Below are 24,556 nucleotides of genomic sequence, written 5' to 3'. Positions count from 1 at the left end.
CGAGTTTTTAGAACAATATAAACGTACCCCACTACTACTGTATCCCATCGCAGTGTGAATAGAAATGAACTGTAGGAGGTTTTTAATGTACTCCTTATCTATAAGTTAACTGTACCTAGTGCCTAGGGGCCCACGTGTTGTTGATAACGGCAGGAGCATTGTACGGACGCTGCGAACCTCTGCTCCTATGGGTTTCGCTTTATGGTCACCAAATCAATCTTAACTTCATGGAATGTCTTGAGATATTTTTATCTGTATTATACAACACATAAAATTTAACTATAAATTGTAATTATGATAATCTGTTTCGTTCCCAATTACACATACAATAAAAAAATATATAAAAATCAAATTAAATAACACTTTCTGTTACGATATTTCGTTTTACGGTTTTCAAAAGAAATTTGTAAATAGATTTACATTAAATGTGGTGTTAATTACGAAACCTACATGTTATGAGAAAAAAACCTTAACCTTTTGCTATCATACTTCTCATAATAAATGATTATGTTGTGTTTTGAAGAATATGTAATTATTTTGTACGATTTAATAAGGAGTTATAAATTATTAAAAGTTATCAAAGCTCGAAAATGTGTCAATATGAGCTAAATAAGACTTGGAAGCGTTCCGTCCTGTAATTTTATGTACACGCGTGGTTTCCCTACTGTTACATGGTTATTCAGTACACGAGCGTTGCCTAACAAGTGAATCGTTATAGTGTGCCCCACTTTACTCTAGCCCGTGTTTACAATGATCTCACTGTGCAAGCCGATGGTTGGCGCGCTTTATTTACCCGCCTAAGCTACACTAATCATACATCAATATGTTTACAATTTATACGTGTTTTTGTTGTGTTCTCCTTAGTTGTTGCCATGTGATTGTTTTAATGTACGATATGAATGTTTAGGCCTTGGATTCTTCTTTGAAGCTCAACAATCTTAAATCTTATTATAATTCATTTATGTATATGAATGCGACAGTGCGACAGTCTTTTTTATAATTGATTGTAAATACGTATGTTATTTAAATAGTAATGATTTTTTTTCGTTGTTTTGTTCGCAATGTTAAGTTGGTTTATATTTGGAGTGAAGCCAACTAACTACACCTGCTCGTAATGCCTTTTGTTTGTCTGATGTTTATTGTCTTTTTTAAAGCTATATAAGGGCAGTCGAGGATTTTTTATTTTCCTTGTGCCAATCAATCTTGTCGGTAGACTGTTTTGTGTTTATTTGAAGATTATAATTTTCTACCAAGTGAATATTACTTCTTTTTAATCAACCAGTAAGTGATGAATTTTAAAAAGTTAACCCCTTATTTAACCCAAGCGAATTTTTTTTACTACATTTGTTTATTATCTCTTCTGTACCAATTTGACCTAATCGTACAATCTCTATACACTAAAGTTGAGGTTGCTGGTAACTTGCGTAAATTGCTCTAGCTAACAACTTCATTTTTCACATAAAGCAAGTAACGATCATCACTAGTGAGTCTTATAATTACACAAAAGAGTACACAAGGCCCGCGTGCTACAGAATTGCAACCACAAAGCGTTGAAATATGCCTTTAAATGCGGGCCCTATCCGTCTGTGTAATTCAATAAAGGTGAGACTCGTCGGGTAACAGTTGTGCGACGGACAAGTTAATTCTGTCAAAGCTCACAGCGACCTCGCTTGCCTTTGTGCGCACTTGAAATGTACAAATTGCATCGCGGCCCGCCGGGGGAGGTCGCTGCACTCGTCCTCCTCGTCCCCCTTGCCCCGCTCCTCTGCTCCCGCCCCCCGCGGAGCCCGCTCATCGATTCCTCCTCGCGGCGGGCATTCGTCTTGAGATGCACTCGGCGCCGGCGAGATCTCGATTTCACATTCAGCGTAAGCGACGCATCGATCCACTCGTATCTGCGCCGTCGTCGGCGATGGATGAGATTCCATGGACGTAACTAGTTCTCGAGCGTTGCCGTCGCCGTGATACGCCGTGGGACGGGACTAGAATAAGAAATAATGTTATTCGCCGGCGACGCCGTTTCATTATGATGTATTTATAAAGTCTATTGTTGGGGAACGTACGAAATGCGAGCGCACATTCCTACCACCTCTAGTTTTTTCGCTATAGCATTTATCTATAGCTTACATTCATGGACGTTATATCTTTAAACCAATCATACTACAAATCTTCGATTGTGTAAATGAGGGATAGATCAAAATTATTTATGTACTTGTGAATCAATTTATTGGCCCATGGTTTTTTTAAACAAGACTTTTTAGTACATTTATTATTCACCAAAGAGTATTTTATTCATTAATCTACCTATGTTATTTAGGTCATCATTGATTACGCCTTCCTTACCGTGGGTTTCTGAAACCAAATTCTTCATTTAAAACATATTGTTATCTCTTTTGTCAAAGATAATGACAAAGATGACGATATATTTTATCCAGAGATTTAAGTGTCAGAGAATGTATAATTCTTGTGATGAAACCAATCTGGCTAATAAATGGAACTCTCTCATTCTGCTGAAAATGAATCAATTCTTTTCATTATCTTTGAAGCAGAAAAGTTGTCGAAAATCTTGTTACAAATAGGAAAACTCACACATTTTGCTTGAGTTTTGAAACGCTTACAGTTATTAATGACCTCTAAAAAAAATTGCTGCATGTTTGACGGATAACTATTACTTCTGCAATATATCAGGTACCAGGCTACCATTGTTATTATTACCTACCTACTTTTCTTTTAGTAAAAAGCATATATTATCTGACACCACCGCTTCCTGTTAGTATCAAGTCCTACTCACCGCAACTATCGACAGTTACAGAAACTTTAATAGCTAAACACATAAACAAAAAAAGAAAGAAAAATAGAATAAGCGATGAACAAAGGAAGGAGCCTCTGATCTGTATCAAACATTCTGAGAATGCACAACGACTTGTTTTTTACAATTTAATATCAATAACTATTATATAAAGAAGCTCACCACATTTCACACCTCTTAACCATGCCATCGGTGCAATACGATGTCATGTGCATTCAAGCTCGCAGTGTGTCTACTTTTAGGAATGCCCTAATATATCAAACAATCAATTTGTTCTGTCTAATGATGTAAAGAACAAAGATTACACATATATTAAAACTTGAGTCTTTATTTATCCAATATTGGCATAAAAGTTTTAGCTGCTGCATTTTGGAAAATTAGATGGTTCTTGCAATTCTTTCGAAATCCCTAGAAGGTGATGAAACTTCTAAGTGTATTTCTTCAGAATCTAACCAGTCTTTGTCTGTTGTTACCTGTTATAACTGTTGTGACCTCTTTTCACATTTTATAAAAAATTTATGTACATCATTAAATGGTTGGATAAAGTAAATTAATGATATTTATAAGTTTAAAACTCGTTTCACGCTCATCAAGGTTAGCAGAATAGACAGGCGGGCCTTAAGTGTTGCGCTAGTTTTTGCCCGCGGATCCGACGTCGCGGAATGGAATTACAGTCAAATGCTTCGTGCAACTGTCAAGTTATCTATTTGTTGTTTTATTTTTATTTATAGTTATGCTATGATAAATTGTGATACTGAACGCATTCTTATCTGTATCTGTCTGTCTCGATATATTTTTTGCTACGATTTTAATCGATCTTTAATACCATAGATAATAACTTTTCAGTTCAATAATGTAGGCTTTACTTCATTAGCATTACCAAAAGACCTTTCATGAGCAGAGCAGAGGTAAAGAAATTAGTTTTCCTGGCAAACATATTTCAGTGTAATGTTGTGGCATGAGATACAAAGACGAAATTTACTTCAGCCTTCAATTTATATCAAAAAGGAAAATTAAAAGTGACAGCAAATAACTTTTGGTTGAACACCAAAATTAAGTCAAACATAACATTATTTACATCCTTCTGATTTAGTGCTCATGGTTTTATAAATGAAAATATATTAAAATGTAAATCAACAGTCGAAATGTTCAACGTAGATAAAAAAGGAAACATGGTATTTAAATGATTTATTGTACACGCGATATCTCGCTCTGAAAGTCGGTACATGACTTGCGCTACAAATTATCAATTCCAACATCTAAATTAACTGTTTTATTATTAATTGCCTGCTGCTGTTAGACCACTAACTACCAACATACAGGATTTGAATATTTAGTTGCCTTTAGAAGAGAGAGTAACTTAAATAGTTGTAATTTGTTGAAATAAATTATTTATATACGTTGATACTTGTGTAAATTAGCATGATATAGACAACTATGTTGTTCGAGGTTTATGATGGTACAAAATATACGAGTGCAAAGTTATAATTCAGAGGCTGAATGTATATGTACTTTATTATTTGAGTAGTTGTGCCCCCGACTTTGTCTGCGTGAAATACTTGTCTTTAGGTAGCATTTTTAATGACATGGCTTATTATTTGAATGTCATGTTTATTTAGATCAAATGAACTACCTAAAAGATAAGTTTCGAGCTTCTAACTGTAAAAATTACGTTACTTCCATACAAAGTTTCACCCCTACTTTCAACATCTTACAACGCTTTTTTGTTTTAAAAAGTCTCCCCTTTTTTGGCTCTACACTATTTGTGTACTAACATTTCAATTTAAATTGATTCAGTAGTTTTGGCATGAAAGCGAGACAGACAGAGTTACTTTAAAATTTATAATATTAGTTAGAATTTTGTGAAATTATTATTACTATATTCAATTCCGCGCGTACGAAGTCACGGGCAAAAGCTATTATTAATTATTAATAATTTTGTGAAGTTATCAAAAATTATTTTGCTATGCACATCGTTACTTCTGTACAACATTAAATATGTATAAGAACTCTGTAGCCGTAATTTTATGCAAGGGTCATCCGACCCTTTACGTAAGATTTGAAATATTTGGCACGTCGAGTTTTTCCCAACGTGGTGCAAGTAATTGGCTTGCGGTTTTAAAAACGAAACGTGAACAAAAGAGCAAAGGGTTGTATAATTGCGGTCGGTGGAATCGTATTCACGTAACAAAAGGATTCGCAGCCGCAATAGGCCTGCGTCGACTGACTGTTATTTCTTGAGTAAATAATAATTATAACAATTTATTTGTATTCAATTATGTAATCGGTATTGATTTCATGCACAGGAGTGGTGTTATTGATAGAATGTAATCATGAAATGTGTGGATGACACATTTTCAATACAACACACACTGCTTAGATGTAGTCTCGTAATCCGTCATAAGATCAGTCATTCATGAAACGTGACCTTAATGCCAAATGGCCCATCTTTTCTCATCACTACTCTACTGTATACCATTAGTATACAACTACTTTATACTAAGTAAACACATAATAATTGCAAAAAATACATGCTAGAACAAATAATTCAATAGCAGAAAATTTCTGTAGAAATAAGAAAGCCGTATAATTTTAAAATTGAAAATATTTAATTTTTGAACTTAATCAATTGGGACTTCGTTTAGTCGACCACTACCCTATAGTGATAAAAGCCCCCAAATTTATTTGAAGTAAAAATGAAAGTCATATAGATATGCTACCGAATAAGGTAATTATTTTGATATCTATTATGTTCAAATATCAAGATATAACATAGGAAACTTGTGGCTACGTAACAGCGAGGTCGCCAGCCAGGCGGAACTAACGATCTAAACTATAAATAATAAATAATAGCTGTCTACGTTGCATTGCGGTGCGGTCGCTTCCTACTACCAAGGATTATGTAGCTGTTTAATACCCAGCTAATTGAGTCTGTGTGTCTAAAATGATAGGCTTGAATAAGACTTAGGTGGATTTAACAGTTTCATTACACATAGGCAGTTCAGGCAAGGTAACGTAAATCTTCGAAACCTGGTTATTTTAGTCGCCAAGCGACTTAAGCAATACAATGTCACAGAGGCACACAGCGCTCGTTGCCGACATTTTCAACTCTCAATCCCAAAAGGGATTTGCTCGCAATCAGTTTGTCTAGAACGTCGCGAGAAAATTTGCTATATATTCAAGATGGCGGAACAAATCTATACAGTTGAAATATATTTGATATGTCTGTTCTGACCGAATAGACGATTCTCGTCGACGATTCAGCGTTGTGTGTACGGAGCGCGCGCAACTCAATTTTCCCGACTCTACCATACACAATATGAGACTATGAGACATATATAATATGAGACATAATACAATATGAGTTTCGACGATTTACATTGCCTTGTGTACGAAGGGCATTACAGTTCTGTATTACTTTGTTGGGTTTAAACCAAAATCATTATGTACTTTCAAATATTATCTTAATTCATTGAATGGAGATTGAAGATGAAATAATTTTTTATGTGTACCTATGTTGATATAATATTTTTCGTGTACTAGTAAGTTTAATTTTTTTTAAATATATTTTAATTTTGCTATCGGTCGTCACGACCACGACGGCTAAAGGCGTCGTCGCGTCGTCGTGAGTTAGTAGTATCGTAGCCCCTCTAGCATAAATCGCGATATCATCCCAACCACACTTTCAGCTGCCTACTGGTTTATTAAGTTCGAAGAACATACACTGTATATAAAATGAATTACTCAATACCGATACATAATGATGTTATGTAAAATATTTTGTAAGTGTTCCTTACAAAAGCAAGTAATTTAAAATAGTAATTAAGTATAAATAAATTATTGTTAAAAAATAATGTTACGTGTTGATTGAGATAAGATAAATCTTAACTCTAAAGTAACAAGAGAAAGTTTGTTGCCTTATTGAAAACAAACGAATTGAATTTCCCCCTTCCTATAAACACGCGGAATGACGCACAAAGAAAGTTCTTGACAGTAACACGGGGCATTTAAGTCGGAATTATTAACTGATTCTTTACAATGTTTATTAATTCAGAGACTTGTGCTTTTATTATTTACTTACAATAATAATAATGAACTTGTATTTTTATTCGCCACTTTTAATCCAAACTACAATACAAGTATAGATAGTTGTACACAGTTGCGCGCTGTAATATTCAATTGTGGCGTGCCTTACTTGTCATGCATCAGTTAAGGTAAGTTAATTGTTTTTTTTTTAATGGAAATTAAAATATGGCGCAACAGTTGTTGTGAGCATTAAGTCCTTATAAATTAGATTTTACGTTACAAATTATTCAAATAGAAGCGTATTTCAACCGAATTAGTTTATATATATATATATATATATATGGAAAGATTTAGTTTTTTTTTTATTTAAGATTTTTGCTTTAGTATACTTTCTGGTAGCAGGTATTTTAATCTTTTGTATTGGCAACACTAACAAAAATGTCATGTCAGACGGTTGATTGTTAAAAAGAAGTTACGATTTGTTGTTGTGCAAAATTTAAATAAAAATCTTCAAGAAAACCGCTTTATTTTAATAACTGATCCCACAACTTTATTGGGGGCTCGTCCGGGATCGTGCTCAGTTAAAAATCAAGTGGTTGCAAGAGTGATTTGTAAGAAATATCAACGAAGACAACACGCCGCTTGCTCGCATACTAAGACGCCATTGTTACCCGGCAGTATCGAATGCTACGGGACGTTGACGAAATAATTTATCGAATGCTACGGGACGTTGACGAAATAATTTATCGAATGCTTCGGGAAGATGAAGAAATAATTCATCGAATGCTTGAGCGACGAGAAAAGAAAACGTTTTTAAGAAAATATGTGGTTGATATTATTTTACATTTTTGAACATTGAAGATTTAAAAGACTACGACTATACTATTTAATGACTCCACGATGTTTATCTTTTTGCACAAAACGAAGAAGAATATCAATTCCAAAAACGAAGATGCCACCAAAGAAAGACTCAGAAAATAAAGAGAAAGAAGAAGATGAAGAAGTTGAAGTACATATTTCATTTCAAGATTTAGAGAAGTCTATGACGATGTTTACCGGAGATGACACTTACCCGATTTCGGAATTTTTGGATGAATTTGAAGATGCTGCTGATTTAATGAAGTGGACTAAGGTTGAACGGTTAATCTATGCAAAAAGGCTTCTCGGTGGTACAGCGAAGTTGTTTTTGAGATCTGTGGGCAGAGTTAAAGACTACCCATCGCTCAAAAAAGCTCTAAAAGAAGAATTTGGGCCAAAACTTAACAGTGCAATGATTCATAAGAAGCTTACAACACGTAAGATGAGAAATGATGAGACATTACAGCAGTATTTCCTTGCTATGAAAGAAATTGCATTGCATGGTAAAATTGAAGACGCTGCATTAATGGAATACGTAATAGATGGTATTCGAGATACTGAATCAAACAAAGTTATCTTGTATGGCGCATCGGATTTAAGGGAATTTCGCAAGAAGTTGGACATTTACAGCGAGTTCAGGAAAAAGGTTGCAGCTCGACCAAGTCCAGCGAGTAGTACTTCCCATCATACTAAAAAGAAATTTACTGATGTCAAAAGATGCTTTAATTGCGGAGACCTTGATCATCAAGCTCCTACTTGCACAAAGGGAATAAAATGCTTTAAGTGTAATGAGTTTGGTCATAAAGGCAACGTATGCCCAAAAGCGCCTAAGAAAACATTGAACATACAGAAGAAACAAGAAAAGGTTTTAGTACCTTACAAGAACGTGAAGATTTTCGGATTTGACATAGAAAGTTTGATAGACACAGGAAGCGATGTTAATCTTATCACGAGATCAGAATTTATGAGGATCAGAAACGGAATTAAAGACGGTATAATTGATGATAAATCCATTTGTCTTACCGGCATAGCAGGAAGAGAGGTCTACACTAAAGGATCTTTTTTCGCTAAAATACAGATTGATGATGGATATGCCGATATTAAGTTACATATCGTAGAAGATGACGCTATTCCAGTAAATGTAATAATAGGTAATCCTATTTTAAAAGAGTTTAAAGTAAATTTCACTACTGAAGGAATTTTCATGGAAAAACATCCAGTTCTTTCACTTTCTATCGAAGCAGATGCTGATGAGAAATATGACATTGAAGACTCCGAATTTGGAAATCAAATTGAGAAGATGATTGAAGACTATAACCCAAAGAAGGAAACCAAGAAAAGTAACGTCGAATTGAGAATTGTACTAACAGACGAAATTCCAATATTTCATAGTCCAAGACGCCTTTCACCATTAGAAACAGAAATAGTAAATAAACAAATAGAAGAGTGGCTACAACAGAAAATTATTAAGATTAGTAAATCCGATTTTGCATCCCCTATTGTGTTAGCTAATAAGAAAGATGGATCACGTAGATTTTGCATTGATTACAGACGCCTCAATAAGAAAATAATCAAAGAAAGATTCCCACTACCCTTAATAGAGGATCAAATCGACAAACTGAAAGAAGCTACAGTGTTTACGGCTTTGGATTTGAAGAATGGATTTTTACATGTTGACGTTAATGAGAATAGCCAAAAGTATACCTCTTTTGTGACGCCACAAGGTCAGTTCGAGTTTCTCAAGATGCCATTTGGCTTATGTTCAGCACCATCTGTGTTCCAGCGTTTTATCAACGACATTTTTCACGACTACATCGCCGATGGTACAGTCCTCGCATACCTCGATGACTTGATTTTACCGGCTAAGACAGAAGAGGAAGGATTGAAGAAGTTAGATAAAATCTTTCGAAGAGCTGAAGAATTCGGTCTGCAATTTAACTGGAAAAAATGCCACTTTATGAAAAAAGAAGTAGAGTATTTAGGCTACATAATTCGAGAAAATGAAGTACGACCATCAAAAGAAAAGATAAACGCAGTAGCACGATTTAAGACACCTTCTAATGTCAAAGCTGTACAATCATTTCTGGGATTAACAGGATATTTCCGAAAGTTTATTAGGAACTATTCACTGATTGCTAAACCACTGACAAATCTGCTCAAAAAAGACGCCATATTTAACTTCGATGAAGAATGCGAGAAAGCATTTTTACAACTGAAGAATATACTGTGCAGCTCACCTGTATTACGAATTTATAATCCAGAATTGGCGACAGAACTCCACACAGACGCCTGTACAGATGGATACGGGGCTGTTCTCCTGCAACGAAGTCCAATAGACAATCAACTACATCCGATTCATTATATGAGTAAAAAGACTACACCTGCAGAGAAGAAATACCATAGTTACTATCTAGAGATTTTGGCTATTGCAGAAGCAGTAAAAAAATTCCGTGTCTACTTACAAGGCATACGTTTCAAAATTGTTACCGATTGTACCGCTCTTACGATGACACTAAAGAAAAAAGATTTACCTCCGCGAGTTGCTCGGTGGGCGTTGCTTCTTGAGGAATACGATTATGATATTGAACACCGACCTGGATCTAGGATGAAACACGCAGACGCGCTGAGCCGCTACCCTGTAAACTGTTTAATACTTACCGAGACGACTGTACGATTGAAGAAAGCACAAGACGATGATGATCGTATAAACCTGTTGAAGAAAATTTTAGAAAAAGAACCCTACCAAGATTACATTTTAAGCAATAACATACTATACAAATTAAAAAATGGAACTAAAGTTATTGTTGTACCAAAGAAAATGCAGTATGAAATAATAAGGAAAAATCATGAGAAAGGACATTTTGGTATTGTAAAGACAGAAGAATTGATAAATAGAGATTATCACATAGAAAACCTACAAGCCAAGATTAGAAAAGTAATTGATAATTGTGTTGAGTGCATTCTGATATCACACAAAAAAGGGAAAAAAGAAGGATTTCTCCACCCTATTGACAAGGGTGATAAACCTCTGTTAACTTACCACATAGACCATCTTGGCCCTCTTACGTCTACACACAAGAATTACAAGTACATACTTACCGTTGTAGATGGCTTTACGAAGTTTACCTGGATATACCCTTTAAAAACCTTGACGACTGACGAAACATTAGACAAATTGAAGAATCAACAACAAGCTTTTGGATCTCCTGAAAGAGTGATAACTGATCGCAACGCTGCTTTTACCTCAAACGATTTCAAGAAGTATTGCGAAGACGAGAATATTACACATTATACTATTACAACTGGTCAACCGAGAGGTAATGGGCAAGTGGAAAGGATCCATCAAATAATAATCAGTGTGCTGAGTAAATTAAGCGCCGATGATCCAACGAAATGGTATCGACATGTATCAAGTGTACAACGCTGTATAAATGGAACTTATCAAAGAAGTATTGGCATGACACCCTTTGAATTGACTTTCGGAGTTAAGATGAGAGATAATAATGAAGAATTGACTAAAATGTTAGAAGAAGAAAATATACAGAATTTTAACGAGAAAAGGTGTGAACTTAGAGAGAAGGCGAAAGAATCAATAAAAAGAATACAAGAAGAGAACATGAAAAACTATAACAGAAAGAGAAAAGAAGCCCAATCTTACGATGTTGGAGATTTGGTGGCTATTAAGAAGACACAATTTAGCCAAGGTAGCAAATTGTATCCTAAATTTCTTGGCCCTTATGAAATAATTAAAAAAAATAGAAATGATAGATACTCTCTGAAGAAAATTGGAAATGGAGAAGGCCCGATCAATACGAGTAGTTCAGCGGACTACATGAAGCACTGGACTACTAATGAAGAAATTACTTCATCTGAGTCAGATGAATGATCAGGAATGGCCGTGTGGAAAGATTTAGTTTTTTTTATTTAAGATTTTTGCTTTAGTATACTTTCTGGTAGCAGGTATTTTAATCTTTTGTATTGGCAACACTAACAAAAATGTCATGTCAGACGGTTGATTGTTAAAAAGAAGTTACGATTTGTTGTTGTGCAAAATTTAAATAAAAATCTTCAAGAAAACCGCTTTATTTTAATAACTGATCCCACATATATATATATATATATATATATATATATATATATATATATATATATATATATATATATATATATATATATATATATATATATATATAAAGATTCTCTTATTTGCTTTCTTGCATTTTTTAATTAATCTTTATCAATGTAGTGGCTATACTATCATAAGTTATTACAACTTGAGTAACTCTCATGTATAATATACTAGCTTTTATCCGCGACTCCGTCCGCACGGAATAAAAAATAGGAAACTGAGTAAAAAATATCCTATATCCGTTTCCTGGTTCTAAGCTACCTGCCCACCAATTTTCAGTCAAATCGATTCTACCGTTCTTGAGTTATAAATAGACTTCGACTTTCTTTTATATATATAGATCCTAGATGTTTTAATCACAGCTTGACGATTAAGATGGTGTGTAGGTCTCATAGATTGGGTAGTCAATAAATAACTTCTGTTGAATGTACTTGGTATTAATTTATGCTGCTTACAGCTCTGATACACTTCCCAATCGTGATATACTCGTGTCTTATTTTTATTTTATAGAAATTCACTTTTTTTTATGAAATGTTACATGTCATATTGTTGTAATATTCAAATCGGTTTTTAATTCAAGTTATCTTTGAAGTTATTTTCTTTTGACCTGTATTGATTATTACATTTTTAATATTTAGAGCGTATAAGTAACGTAAAGTGTACAAATATACAATTGAACTTGAATTATATGGCATCCGTTGACTTTGATTCCAAAAAACGGAACGATAATATGTTCGTTTTTTTTTAGGAAGACGTATAAGTGATTATGATTTAATATTTACAAGTTGGTTATTTAGCGTTGATGTTTTTTTTTGCGTTGCAAATCAATGCGAAAGGATCTCGCATTGTTGTCATGGGAGCTCATTGTGTGTCGACTTTCGCAGAACAAAGGTGCGGCGTTTCCGCATCGCAACCGGCAACTGACAACCCTCTTCTGTGACTGACATTTAAACATACCAAGGTCTCAGAGTTTCAATTATCTGCGTTTGCATCCACTAAGTTTACTTCGCCACGTCCGAGGCCGAATGAAAGGGATATTGTAGCAGTTTTTCCTTTTAAACGCGATCAATTGAATAAAGAGTCGTTTTTTTAGAAATTCATTTGTAATTGATATCCGTTTTAATACATTTTTATTTTAAAACATTCTTATGAAATCTACATTTTTTTAGGTAATACGTATAATACTTTTCACACGTTTCTTTAAAAGTGGTTTAAACATCAAGACACGGTGCACGTAGATGGAAGTTAATTACCTAAAACCTTAGAAATGGGGTATAAAATTTGTTGTTTAATCATTTATTTATAAAAATGTAAATGTGTTGTGAAACGACAAACGTCGAGGTGGTTTCTAAGCGCTGGCAACTTTCTCAGTGCGAGGTGAAAGTGGCGACCGCCCGGAGCCCGGGGCTGTAACATTCCGTCCTGATAGCGGGCCCGCTTAGAATATTATGTACGAGATTATTGTGCGCCTCGCGATAAATCACGAGGCCCTTTTACATTCCATTCCCGGAATACGTACCGGACCATCGCTTTGGCAACGTCTGTGTAGCTCGTAGTGATACCAATCTCGAATTACACGCCGCTCGCTCTATTGTTTATTAATTCATAATGTACCGCCCTGAAAAACAAGATTGCGTATAAATTCGACAAAGAATTATTTTTGGCATCAAATACAGGTAATGATGCCTATTTCAGATATTTATTTTATAAAGCTACGCCCTCAATATTGAAGAAAGCGTGTTATTTTTCTTGAAAAAGATCGCAAAAATACTATATCAAACTCCTTCTTAATGTCGCCCACCTTTATTATTTGCTATTTTAGGATCATTTATTTTTTCCGTTAATGTAGCTCTATTATTGCAGTGCTATTTATGTTTAGTATGATTTTTTTTAATACTATTGACAAACAAATAGAATAATGGAGACCTATCTCTTCCTAAATTAATTTTTAAAATCGATTAATTAGTTGTCGAGTTAATCCAAACCTGTAGAGTAATTAGATTAAAACTGTTAAATTTTACTGTTAGATGATGGTTGGCAACATATCGTAAGTAACATAAAGTGTAGTTCTTAAATTGTTTTTTTAAATAACATGTCTATTTTAGTGTCTTCACATAATTTGTAATAGTTGTTCTATAAATATAATAGGGGTTATTATAATTTTAGTATTACACAATTTTATATTACTCACCACATGTTGACTACAAGCTCTTAAACTGCACACTCGGTAGTTAACGAACAGAAGTGTGCTTCATGATAAAAACGGAACTGTAAGATTTATAACTTAGTTAATGTGGTTTGATGCAATAAATATTATTATGATGTGTTTTTAATACACTCGTAAAGTCGCATGTGTATTATAGGCATAGAAGTACTGCCGGGCTATTATTATTACTAGCATGCACAATAAGTTCAGGGCTACATTTTTATTTGTGTCTTAATAGCTCTAAAAGAACTCGTTCCTTATGACGTAGTGCTAGGGTTCATTATCATATATCTCGTAGGCAGAGCTGGGCATTAACTCGTTAATCCGTTAATCGTTAATTAACGAAGTTAACATTTTGCTTAACGGATTAACTTTTAAGTTAACTTCAAAAAGTGTTAACGCTTTTGTTAACTTCCGTTAAACTCAACTTCCGTTAATAAAAGTCCGTTAATCGTTAAATTTGGAGAAATTTGAAACTTGGAGACGTGCTGTCATTTTGTTTAAATTACGCACCACGCCACGCTCTTAAGTTCAGCTATGTTAGGCGACTGTCAGCGACTCGAATGGTGAACGAACGAGTTGATAATTGATACATGTGAAGTTCGCGTGCAAGTGTGATGTATCAGAGCGTTCCGGGAAAGACGGGACCAACAGGACAAAATGAAAAGAAAGTTCGAAATAGTATATTTCATTACGAGTATATAAAAGCACGAGTATGTAATAGCCCACATTCCGAACGCTTTTCGTCCCTGCAATACGCCACTTTTTGAGAAACTGTGTTAAAAAACTTTTTTTACTCGTTCTTTAGCTTTTTCAAACTCGTGCGTTCTCTTTCACAACTGTCAAAATAATGTTTGCTATAAAGAAAAACCAACCACTAAGTTTTTACAAAAAAAAAATCATTGAAATTTTTATGATTCATGCAAATATTTCTAAAAAGAAGCTCCTAATTTGTTACAATATCAAATTTAATGATTTGATTCAATGAATTAGGTTAGGTTTCATTTTATTTCATCTCATTAAATTTAATTTTCATTTCATATCAATAAAAATAATTTACTGAAGACTTGATTGTTTGGGCATAGTTCCCTTTGCCTACCCAGAATGGGTGAAGAAAAAAAAATCTCAGTTTGTATTCTTTTACGGTTGGCACCATTTTCCAAACATTTTAGTTAGTTGAGTTTATTGTGTTTTTTATTATTCTATTAAATTGCTTAATTTTTTCGCAACTGTATCAAAAATAGTTGTTTAGTACACGTGAAAAACTTTACAACTTGTTCCAACTGTCAACTTGTAGACATTTGTCGGAACTCTTTGCAATGACAGGCTTTCCGCACTCGTAATGAAATATACTATAATGCATTCATACTTGTCTCTAATACTAATGTGTTATAGAATATGTAGTCAAATTACTATTTTAAACAAGTGTCGCCACATAAGTGTAAAATTAGTATGTATAATTTTGGTATGGTTAACTGTTAACGATTAACTTTAACTTGCGTTAAATTTTCGAGAATTTAACGCTTTAACGATTAACGAAGTTAATTTTTTAATTAACGAATTAACGATTAACGAAGTTAACTTTTCGATTAACTGTGCCCACCTGTGCTCGTAGGCATTGTTTATTAACTATTGTTCGCACTATGTCAATGTGATGTGACGTGGCGTACAATGTAGCGGACACCACGCAAATGAGGGTAACCAATGATTTTGATATTTGTCACACGAGGACAGAGCATTAAACTGAACAGAAAAAGACGGACATTGTCAAAAATGTATTCTGTCTTGATGTGTGCGTACTGCACTATCTACTGCTCTGCCTCATTGTCCTGACCTCGTGTAAAACTGGCATAATTCTATTTTATTTTACTATTTCATGTAACTGAATCACCATAGCGCATACCTACACGATATGTGAAGCGGTAATGGTTGTTTTTTTTTTGTAACTTACATTTATGAGCATATTGAATATGGTTATTCATGTCCAACGTCTTAGCTTCTTGTGTAGGTATCTCAATGGTATTGCCTCTTATAACAAGATGTTTTAATGAACATGTTAAAATGAGATACAAAAACAGATATGTTTCTTTGGACAGTTGTTTACTTATTGCTGCCACAGTTCTAATTATTTATCTTTATACAGCACTGGTCTTGATTGACAGCAGAATGAGACTGTCATTCGCTATGGGACTGTCATGTCATATGATCCAAAGTCTCTAAAAAAGACTCATTCGTTAATAGTTAAGTGATTATTTATAACATACTGTCGTATTATGAGATCTTGCCCTCATTTACAGAAGTATGCCAGACTTCAAACAATTAATCGCTGGCATAGATAGCTTTTAATGATTTGAATTAACACTAATTACTTAACAATCTTACGTGAAATAGTTATGAAAATCTCGTTGAAAAATTAATGATTACGTTTGAAAAGGACGTTATTGGTTACTTCGGAATGCATTGCATTTGACGCTGCGGTCGCTTGGGGCTTAAAGGGAGGGAGATAGGAAGCGGGGGAAGGGTGGTGGGCTACAGGTTCGGGAGCCAATGTCCACCTTAATTAGTGGCGGGAAAACGAGTAGCGACACTCCGGCGACAAATTGCACTACATTCAGAAACGTGAGAATAAAACGAATTGCTCTCTCGTTTTTGCATATTGATACATGCAAAAGATTGCTCGCAATTAACATCCGAAACTGATGTTTGTTGGTAACATTGATGGAAAGGCAATGATTTAAGTGAACACAAATAAGTACATTGTTTACTTGTTACCAAAAAAAAGCTTGCCGAAAATTGAAAATGAGAAATTCGTCTCAAAGGTATACTTTTTAGGTATGCTGAAAGTAGTCTTATGTTTATTGAAAATAATACAACTAGAATTGTCTATTGTTTGTGTTGTTTGGCAAATACTTGGTTTTAATTATCGGAAAGTCATTAGTTAATCCGGCGCGTTCGAGACAGTGGAGGAAGGGGCGTGTCCTCCGAGGATCGCATCGGCTTGATTGCTTTCATACGTCATGTTTTCTATACGAGAAGATCAACACCTTTCAAACAAAGTGTAAATAGAAATGAAGTCCAACATCTATAAAAAAATTGTTATTTCTGGATTATCACTGATATTAAAAAGATTGACAATGTTTTTTACAGTTGTTTTGTAGTAAAATGCATGGTAACAATACTTTAATAGATTATAGTTTTTTTTGCATCTTAAGTGATTGGTAGTTGACGTGTTTTATACAGGTTAAGAGGTCTCTTTTACATTAGGTTAAAATTACATATTTAAATGGTACGTAAAATTTAAATATGTGGTTAAAAGTACAGTATTATTACGTTAAACAGACAGCTGTGGCGAAAGTTATCGTAGTGATTAGCATACGCGCAGCCGGTCGGAACAATGCGATGTGCGCGTGATGAAACCGTCGCGCAATTGAACGACAAGTAATTTATAAAAGCGATTGTTTGTTTGTCGTGCTCGGAATTGGGTCACTAGGAGTGTTAACAGAAGTCCTTCAAATAAATTAAGGTAGTTTTTAATCAGTTGGAAGCTTCTTAAATACAAAATAAGAGACTGTATTAAAAGTGAAGATCGATTTGTATGAAGAAAATTAATTAGTAAATTGTAGCAGTCATCACCAGAATGAACTGAAATTTGTAAAACCAAGTCTTTACCTACTTTACAATCAAGAATAAAAAAACGAAAGATTTTTCATTGTTCTTTTAATCTGAAAGCTTTTGTATACACTAGACTAGGTTAGCTCTCGACCTTCTTTCAAACATGACGAAGTATTACCCCTTGGTATTGTTTGCTTGGCTAAAGGCGGCAGAAGACGCGGTGCGTGCCAACTAAACCTTCATATTTATGAAAAATATAAGAAAGTAGCATATTATGATCATCCCATTTATATAACGTTAATCATTTTTATATTGCTTCTTAGTTTAAAATTAAGTATGCCGACGTATTTTTTTTAGTGTAGTTTTTATGGATGTTGCAATGCTTGTCATAATTTGACGTTTGAGTGCTAATGTGATTGCACGCCGAGTGGCACAAGGCCAATGGTTTGCATGTCGCGTGGCCATGTATCACTTAAAAAAATATACACTCAATACAAAGGGTTTGATTACATATATGTTTCATGGCGCATAGAAAATTATGTGTTATCTTACAAACGCACGTAGTGTAGGAGGGATGTTATTTGTTGATTGTACGTAATGTAAATAACATCAGTATTGTGATTATTGTATTTGTTTTTACAACTTACGAATAACTTATCTTTACAAATTAATTTTAAAGATCAGTGAATTATTCGTTTTTAATATCGTCCATATTAATGATTTCTCAATTAGGGCTGTCTTTCAAGTTGGAAGAATTATTTTTACGATAACTTATTAAATTTGCGTGAAAGACACTAATAAAAATGGTCTTCCCTAAGTTCAACAAACTTGTAACAGATCATGTTTGTAAAGAGCAAAGACACAAATTAGCAAATACGTATTGACAGCGATATATTTTGAAAAGGGGAAGGTTTGCTTATTGACATGTGATAATGTACTCGTCGGCTGTAAATTGAGCGTCTATTACCAGGGGCGCGCTAACGCACCAGTTACTTAGTGCAAGCCGAACGGCTATTTCCTCGTTCTGTCCAAACACGATGCCTTAGGGTTGTCTACTTATATTCCTGAAACTATTAACGATTTTAATTTTATCGATCTTTTATTTCTTGATTTCAAGTTTTCAAAGGTCTTTGTGCATTGTGTTCAGTTTTATTAGTACGAGAAATGGATGAATTAAAAGGAAACTCCATTAATAAAAATATTAAACGTTACCGACTTATACCGACTTATACCGATTTATATATTACCACCAGATTTGTCTATAAGATCAGTCACTAACCAAATCTATAAATATTTATAAAACATACAAACGAATTGAGAACCTTTATTTTTGAAATACAGGATAAAATCAAGAAGTCTGAATAGCTAACCACAAGTTAAAAAGTGCGTTCAAGGCATTACTCGTCTCGGCTGGCTTGTTCGTTAAATCGATGTCTATGTTTACTGACACAGTACAACACTATTGCTGTCTGGCTCGCATTAATTTAGCCCATCCGCCCGTCGTGTGGATAACATGTCACTTATCAATCATGCGTTCATGACACCCAACTAATGTATAGGGATTATATGTATTGCATGATTCTAATAAATTACCCTTGTACTAATGCCAATTTAATTGTGCACATTTGCGTAACTATGATTGTATTTGAATTTGGAACTGAATAATGAGGTATTGTTAACATTTAAATTAGTTTGGATGTTTATAAGTTTAATGTTAATTTGTATATTTCGCAGAACATTATTTTCTTTTGTAGCTATTAGGATGAATAACTGGAGCCTGTAAAACTAACTCTGAGTTGTCTTTACACTGATAAAAAGCATATAACCATCTCTTTCATTCCCTTTGAAAAAACTGACATAACAATATATTGGTGTAATGAATGTTTCCTCTGAGGAAACCCACGACAACAATGACCTATCGCACACGAATTAGAACAACAAGACGAGGATAGAGAAAGTTAAACTTCGCTACTTTCTAGACTTTCTACTTATCTCATAGGCCATAGGATAATTTCAAATTGTTGTTTACTTATCTATTTACGTTATCTCTTTTGGAAAATAAGATCTTACTGTAATAAAAAGTAAATGTTGTGGTTTAAGTTAAGATTATACTTTAAGAATTAAAAGTTCATAGCATCCAATATCCAAACCATGAATTTAAAAAAATAAGGTTTTGAAAAAAAAAATGGCTTAAGAAAAATGGGAATCATTTGCAGTTGATCATTGAGTTTCGCATTGCGGTGTTGTTACTTAATGACGTAGTTTAGTGATTCTTACACAAACTTGTTACCGTTTACCTGTGGTGACTATTTTGCGGCTTTCCCTTACCAATAAGTTATTAATTATTTCATAAACGTTTTTTAAAACACCAAAAATTTAATGTTATGCTAATTTTTCATACAAATCTACTTTTCTAAGTGATCCCCTCTTCCGATCTATTTGGTTTATTACACTGGTTTAGTATTATTTTTAGCCGACTTCAAAAAGAAGGAGGTTATATAAGAACTTAAGTATAGTTGAAAGAATTTTCTGAATTGACGACTGCCAGTCTTAGTAATAGTTGCTACGGTATTCAGTTTCAAGTATCTACTCAGTCGTTTCTCAATTTATTTCTTGATCTAGCCATCGTCATTGTTGAGTTATTTACATTATTCAGGTATTTTAGTTTTTTATTGAATATAAAATAATTGTTTGATTTGTGAACAAACAAAAATAATATATGCCCTCATGTGCGTTGACATCACATTGGTGTCAGGTACTTCATGTATTGTAGTTTTTTGTTCATAAAATTTACACCTGCCCCTACACAAAGGCCATACATAGCTTGTTAATTTGCTTTAATTATTTAAATACAACTTATCCGGTCAATTAAAGGTGTTTACATTATTTCGTGTTTAAGTAACTGCCTACAAGGTTGCGAAACATGTAAAACAGTTTTATGTTTGTTTTGTTAATGGTCCTTTTATATTTCTTAATAGCTACGTAATGAAGTAAAATTGATATAATTTCTTAATGGGTATTGCTTATTATATTTCATACATTGTTTACTGCATAATACTACTCCATGTTTCACAATTAGTTTAACTACACCGATTAAATTTTATAAATTTCGTAAAAGTAATTACAGTCAAAACCGTTTATGGCGACATCGTTTAGAACAACATACCGGTTAAATTGACCAAAATCAAAGGTCCTGGCTGAATGATATATACATATCTTTCCTATTAATGTCACCGGTTGTTACAACTATCGGTTTTTACGACTCAATATGAGTAGTCCCTTCGATGTCGTTATAACAGATTTTGACTGTACTTGATACTAATCAAAACATCTCTCGTTTATGCGACTTAAGTTTCTTTAACCTTGGACTCATGTGTACTTAGGTTTCTACTTTAATAAATGAAAGAAATTAAAACCATGTATATGGTTTACATAATAACAATTTATTATTCATTAAGTGGTCAATAAGAGAGTGTACATTTAGTAAGCTGATGTTTTTGGTGATCATTAATTAACTGTTTTGTTGTACAGGTGGTTAGCAAACAGTATCAACCGGCGTCCGGGGCGGAGTTGACGAAGCTGTGCAACCACAAGCGGAAACTGCTGGCGACGCTGCAGACGCGAGCGCATTCGCCCGCCACGCCGCCGCCGCACCCGCCACAACCCCACCATAACATGGAACAAAAGAAAGGTAACTAGTCTTAGACATTACGCCCTGTACACATTATGCCAGTTCAGCTATACAATGTGGATTTGACTGCTGGACTGGAATATTGTGAACTCAACAGCTTTTACTAGATTTTATCAACTAGAACTAAAGGTAACCTGTGAGCCCTTATTTGTTTTTATCAACGATCGCGTTGAATTTCTTAGTTTTACTGCTGCACGCAGTGTCGGTTAATGGTTATTTAAACCGTGTGTTAAACCTTTCATACTAAATTTACACTAAGGGTGTCTTTCAGTGACTACTAACTCTGGGTTCGACATTTAGAGGTACTTTGTTTTTTGTACTTTGACAATTTGCAAAATATCGTGACGTTTTATGAAGTTTTTATGGCACCAAAGCGTAACACATTCGCTTTTATGATGTTAGAAATTTCTGATTGAATTCGTTCTTATTGGATTTTCATTGTTGGCATGTCATTAAGCAACTGTATCTTTATTTTTAACTTAGTGACCACAAATTATACGATAACAACGACGATATATAATTAAACACAACAATGTAGTCGTATAAATCGGTCTTTATTAATAAATTACCTAAGGAAACTCAATCTTCAATTTGTATCGTAAACAAAGCGAAATGAGATAACAATAAACAAATTATTATTCATGTAATGAGTAAGGAAGGGAGGAATGAGAGCAAAATTGTAGGCGACGTAACGAGGGGCTGAGTAAATTGCGTTTAGTGGTCGCACAAATAGCGTCCCGAAGGCTTTTATACGTCACGGGACGGATTCTTAACCTTATTTCCTTTCAGCTAACGTCAACCTCTCGGATGTAGCATTGTAATTCGAGATGGTGCCGCTTACGTTTGTTTTACATATATTTTTCCTCGCTTCTGATTTTTTTTAGCATGTGTTTATAACACTTTTATAAATACTTTATTTAGATAGATATTTCACTGTTTTATTGCAATTTAAAGTTTCTACAAGTATTTTTACAAGGGTGTTTTAGAGATACGTATTCTAATTGGACATCCATACTACCCTTTAAAATACTCGTGCTTAATGATAGCTGTATGGCTTAAGTATTATCCTTGCCTACTTTTGATTTGAAAGTCTTATTAAGCTCTTTCTTATTTAACTTTAACTTTTTATTTTATTCTGTTGTCATTCTTTATGTGTATTTACTGTTTCTTGTTTATTCTTCAAGATGTTTATTTTAAATTGGAAAGACGTTGTTGTAGAAATGTAAGTGATTTCTTCGCGCGACTGCTCTCGACGCCCCGGAGCTCGAAGACATTCTATATTCAGAAAAGAGAACTAAAGCGTACTTTAACACCCTACAATATTGCACACTAGAAATTTCTTGTACTTTGTATCGCTTTATTTCGAATACACGAATCTTTGAACGATGTTTTCATCTTATGTAAATTGGTATTGAATATCTTACAATGTACGCTTTATTGTTTGGGATTTACCTTAGTAATATCAAATCATGATACCAACACCAACTATGATCAATATAGAGAAGAGATTTCTAGTAAGAGGTAGCAAAGAGGTCGCATATGTGATAGTGAATTAGAATATAACTAAATTCTAGCCAATAGTTACCCCATGTTAGGCACCATCAAACCAATTGGTGCATCTCAGCGAGCGTTGTGTGAATGTTGAAGTTATGTTAAAGTTGGTGTCCGCAGTCCGCCGCGCCCGCTGCCAGAGGGAGTATTATTATCCGATTAGCGGGCGGGTGTTCCGGGCGCAATCTCCGCTCCGGCCCTCGCCTTCATCCAATTACCCGAGTGTGAACCCAACGCTATTAGCTGGCGAGCGCCGGGAAGCGTCGGCAAGCGCCGGGAAATGCCCCGGACCGATCCTGACGACGGACCGATGCGATCCGGGGTTTTCCACGTCGCCCCTAATATGCTTTAGATTGAATGAACTTTGACACCTATTCTTTCTCCTAACATGGTATTATTTTTATTTGAAGTTTGACCGCATTTATGATCTTCGAAGGTATAGTTTATAGCTCATAGAGACTAGTCTTAAGTAATTTCGCATCAAATTTGACTGATACAAATCTAAGTTTGACTAATTCGAAGCATATAAATTTACACACAAGTTTGTAATAAAGAAAAGTAATTTCTACCTACATATTGAGCTTTTCCATTTTCAGGCTTTCGTAGGTAACTTGACGACAGTAATGGAGTAAGATAAAGGAAATAAATTAATAGTAGTAGTAGTAGAACTCTCAGCGAGTTAAATTGTTGCTATCTATTTCTAAGGAGCACTGAAAAGTGGTCGCTTGGAAGAGCGAGTTGTTTCTTATAACAAAGAGGGGTAGAGTCGGCTTCTTTGTTGTTAAGTGGCAGCGGGGGCGCCGCGCGGGGGCGGGGGTGCATTTAGTGCGGCATGAATAGCTTGCAACTGCACTTCGTCAGTGCGGGAGTAACAACCTGGGCCACCCCGTTGCCCGCCCTCCGTGGCCGCCTCGCGATCCGGCTCGCCACCCCCTCTAGCAATAACAGTTTTTAATATGCAAATCGGTTCACGTTTTGCTTTACCTTGCATTACCCCTTGTAACATAACGCAAACACGGTCCACTTGAACTATGACACGACTTCACGTGCACTGCCGTTGCCCTACCTCGCTACGTCTTATTCCAAAACACCTTTTTTTACGTTTCGGTGACGTAATTTGAATCTTGCATATCTCATATCGCAGAGATTATTTTTACTTGGCTTTTGTAGTATAAAAACTTATGTGTCTTACTGTATGCGCCTTCAAAGCACAAAATCATTTACAATTTAGGAAAATTACCAAAAAAAGAAGTTCATATTGTAAAATTTTTCATTTAGTATAAAAAAGTAGGACGAGTGCAGGTTCATGATGATTAAAAGGTAGTCAAATCTGATCGCAACTTGAAAACTCAAAACAAATGATCTAAAAACTGATTATTGCACTGCCTCGTACTGTATGAGATATCCGTAATTGTAATAACCTAACGTACTTATTGCAGTGCAGTATTGTATGCAGCGTTGCTTGTAATGCCTGGCATCGTGTCGGCCGATTGCGATCGCGCCACTTTGCTCAATTAGCCGGGTAATAAACCTAGGCCACTTACTGATTGCTCCACGCCGATTTACTCATTACTCAGACAAAATGGAAAATGGGCCATCTGGTACCGTTTACTCCCAATATATATGAATATACATATGTTTAAGTTCTATCTATTTTTAATCAATACCTTTCAT

The 24,556-nt window shown here is 34.6% G+C and overlaps 1 protein-coding gene across 2 annotated transcripts in view; it reads left to right on the top strand.

The window, feature by feature from the left end:
• Positions 1–24,556, top strand: part of LOC106717442 — a 64,451-nt gene that overhangs the window by 26,813 nt on the left and 13,082 nt on the right. For both annotated transcript variants that reach the window (XR_006756171.1, XM_014511306.2), the window contains exon 3: positions 21,172–21,331. Coding sequence is in view for 1 of the 2 variants with exons in the window: in XM_014511306.2 (XP_014366792.2) it covers positions 21,172–21,331 (160 nt within the window). In the remaining variant the exon portion in view is untranslated. The remainder of the gene's footprint in view (positions 1–21,171; positions 21,332–24,556) is intronic.

The sequence above is a fragment of the Papilio machaon genome, chromosome 8, assembly GCF_912999745.1.
Source record: "Papilio machaon chromosome 8, ilPapMach1.1, whole genome shotgun sequence".
Classification (NCBI taxonomy): Eukaryota; Metazoa; Arthropoda; class Insecta; order Lepidoptera; family Papilionidae; genus Papilio; species Papilio machaon.
Note: the sequence above shows the minus strand (reverse complement) of the source record. Positions and strands in the feature narration are given on the sequence as shown.